Below are 2,538 nucleotides of genomic sequence, written 5' to 3' on the forward strand. Positions count from 1 at the left end.
CCCCATAACAAGGGCTAGTTTTCCTGAAGAGCAATTGCCTTCTACAGTCCAGTAGTTCTCTCAAGGCTCCTTTCCCACCCTCACCCTTGGTCTCAAATCCCCATCGTCTCCCACGGGAGCGGAAGCACGTGATGGACAAGCAAGTTTCAGCAGATGGAAGCCACAACCTGCTGCACTGCCATGATGTTCCACAGGGAGGTTATAGACACCCCATTTGCTTCACGTGCATATGAGGGGTTTGAAAGAATTGTGAGGCATTGCAGCTACTCTGCTGTTGTCTTCACTGTAATCCTCAAACATCTAGCCAGCAGCCGGAGGGAGATTTTGGCAAGCACCTGAGTGTCCCACTCTAGAAAATGTCAGTCTACCCCTATGAAAACTTCCTCTGGGAAACATATTCCCTAACTCCCAAAGAATTCAGCATCCGAGAGATGAGATGGCAGTTCTGCTACCTACAGTGGAAAATCCTTGGCTAGGCATTGCTGAGTATGGAAGTGTTTAGAACAAAAGGTACTGCCTCAAAACACTGCCCTGAGAAGCTCACGGCTGCAGCGTGTTCTAGGAGCATCCTGGGAATACTGGCACCCTGCTGCAGTGTTTCCCCTTCTTACCCTGTCCATTTTGAAATTCCTTCCCAGCACGTTTTTCTGGTTCGAGTCCACACCATCACAACTGGCCAGGAACTCGGGGAGAAAGGCCGAGTAGAAGCCATCAAAGTCCACTGAGGCCATATTGTAGGTGGCAATGCCAATCTCCTCCTGCAACAGGTCATGCGACTTGTGGACAAGCACCTGAAGTAGCACATTCACAAACTGGAACAGCATGGTTGTCCGGAAGATCTTCTGCACAGTGAGAGAAGCACACAGTTAGGCGTCTTCACACCAGCGATCCTCCCGCAAGAGGGACCACAGCAGCCAGCACATTGCTTCAGGAGTACAAACTCATCGAGGTCAGACCAGGCAAGTGAGCATGGCTGCACAGGACCCCTTCAACACCAGCAGCTTATGAGCTATCAGAAAACTCTTGCGAGCACAGAGGTATCTTCCAAGCCAAGCCAAGATCACAAATGGCTACAATAAGCTAGATTAATATCAGCGTTAATGGTGAATTTGGCCACACTTACCTCAGGCGTCTGACCCAAGTTTTAAGCATTGGCATTTAAGCAAACAGCATCAAGTCCCAGTCAAACTCCAGCCAGTTTTAGCCCTGCACAGTGCTCCTGAAAGCCAGGGAATCTGGCTAGCTGCCTGAAAGTCTGCAACAGGCAGCTGTTAACATGATGGGCTGTCCTTGAGTGGTGACCACAGTTGCAAACCTGAAAGCTCTGCTTTCACAGGCTAACCACAAGGGCAGGACCCTGGATTCCAACTTTAATCCTTCATGACAGCAGCTAACAGGTCTAAATTAGAGGGTCTGGAGGATGGGTCCTCCATGACAGCAGTGGAGACAACCACCTGGCAGTGACAACTGTAAATACTAGATACTCTGCAGCTGACCCAGATGAGAATGATGGAGGGACTCTGCCACTGTCCCACAGACAATCCCAGTTTCTACTTCCTCAGACAAACAGCACCATTACTGTGTGTGTCCTTTGCTTTTCCTCATTGTCACAGGAGGGAACACATCAAGGCTTTGTTTTGACTGACTAGAGTTGGGATCCCTCCTGGGCCCACCGCAGCAGTATCAGGGAGGCAGTAATGCCACTGACCAGCAACGTGTCCATCAGGATCACAGCAACCAACCAAAGGCTGTGGCATACAAGCCCTCAGATCCTGACCTTCACTTTCTGAGCCATTTCAAACAAGCCTCAAAACAGCACCCGCCTGTTACCATGCACAGTGCGCACAATGGTCCACCAGGACCCACCTTGTGGTACAGCTTCTGCTTGGTGTTCAGCGTCTCCAAGTAGAAGAGATTCTGCTTGAACAGGTGAATGTCAGGTTGCAGGAAGGACTGGCCAAATGCCTACGAACAAAGCAGAATTGAAGGAAGGGGACTGATAATATCAGACTGATATCAGTAATATCAGACTTGCCAGGCAGAACACCATTTTCACCCTGACACCAGAACAAACCCCTGGGAGCCTCTGCTGCTTCTCAGTGCAGCAAACTAATAAGAGAGGCAGTTAAGTCAACTGTGCTGCTGCCAGACCAACGGGAATGAAGAAATTTTAGTGGAAACATGGTCATGTCCTTGCAGAACAGTTGCTAAGCTGGGTCCTTTGGGAAGAGGTGGGCCAAGCTTGCACTGAAGAGGAACACAGCTGCTGAGCACAGCTCCCTTGACAGGCAGTTTGCTCGTGAAGGAATTTGGCTGTTTCTCAGGGACGCTACCTAAGGTAGCACAGCACGCATGAACAAAACCAGAACCCACGCACAGGTTTGGTTCTCAATCCAAGTCAAAAGACCAAGGAGACTGGCAGATATGTTTAACATGTTACTGCACTAAATTAGAAAGAAGTTAGTGATGGGAGCTGGGAGGCTGACCTGGGCATTACAGAAGCAGTAAAGAGCCTAGGAACAAAATTTGCTGGACCCT

The 2,538-nt window shown here is 49.6% G+C and overlaps 1 protein-coding gene across 1 annotated transcript in view; it reads right to left on the reverse strand.

The window, feature by feature from the left end:
- XPO6 (exportin 6) overlaps positions 1-2,538 on the reverse strand; it is a 39,940-nt gene that overhangs the window by 763 nt on the left and 36,639 nt on the right. The window contains exons 21-22 of the mRNA XM_009581642.1: positions 1,867-1,965; positions 612-842 (exon numbers count right to left, since the gene is read on the reverse strand). Coding sequence (XP_009579937.1) covers positions 612-842; positions 1,867-1,965 — 330 coding nt within the window. The remainder of the gene's footprint in view (positions 1-611; positions 843-1,866; positions 1,966-2,538) is intronic.

Source organism: Fulmarus glacialis, unplaced genomic scaffold (genome assembly GCF_000690835.1).
Source record: "Fulmarus glacialis isolate BGI_N327 unplaced genomic scaffold, ASM69083v1 scaffold23787, whole genome shotgun sequence".
In the NCBI taxonomy this organism is placed as follows: Eukaryota; Metazoa; Chordata; class Aves; order Procellariiformes; family Procellariidae; genus Fulmarus; species Fulmarus glacialis.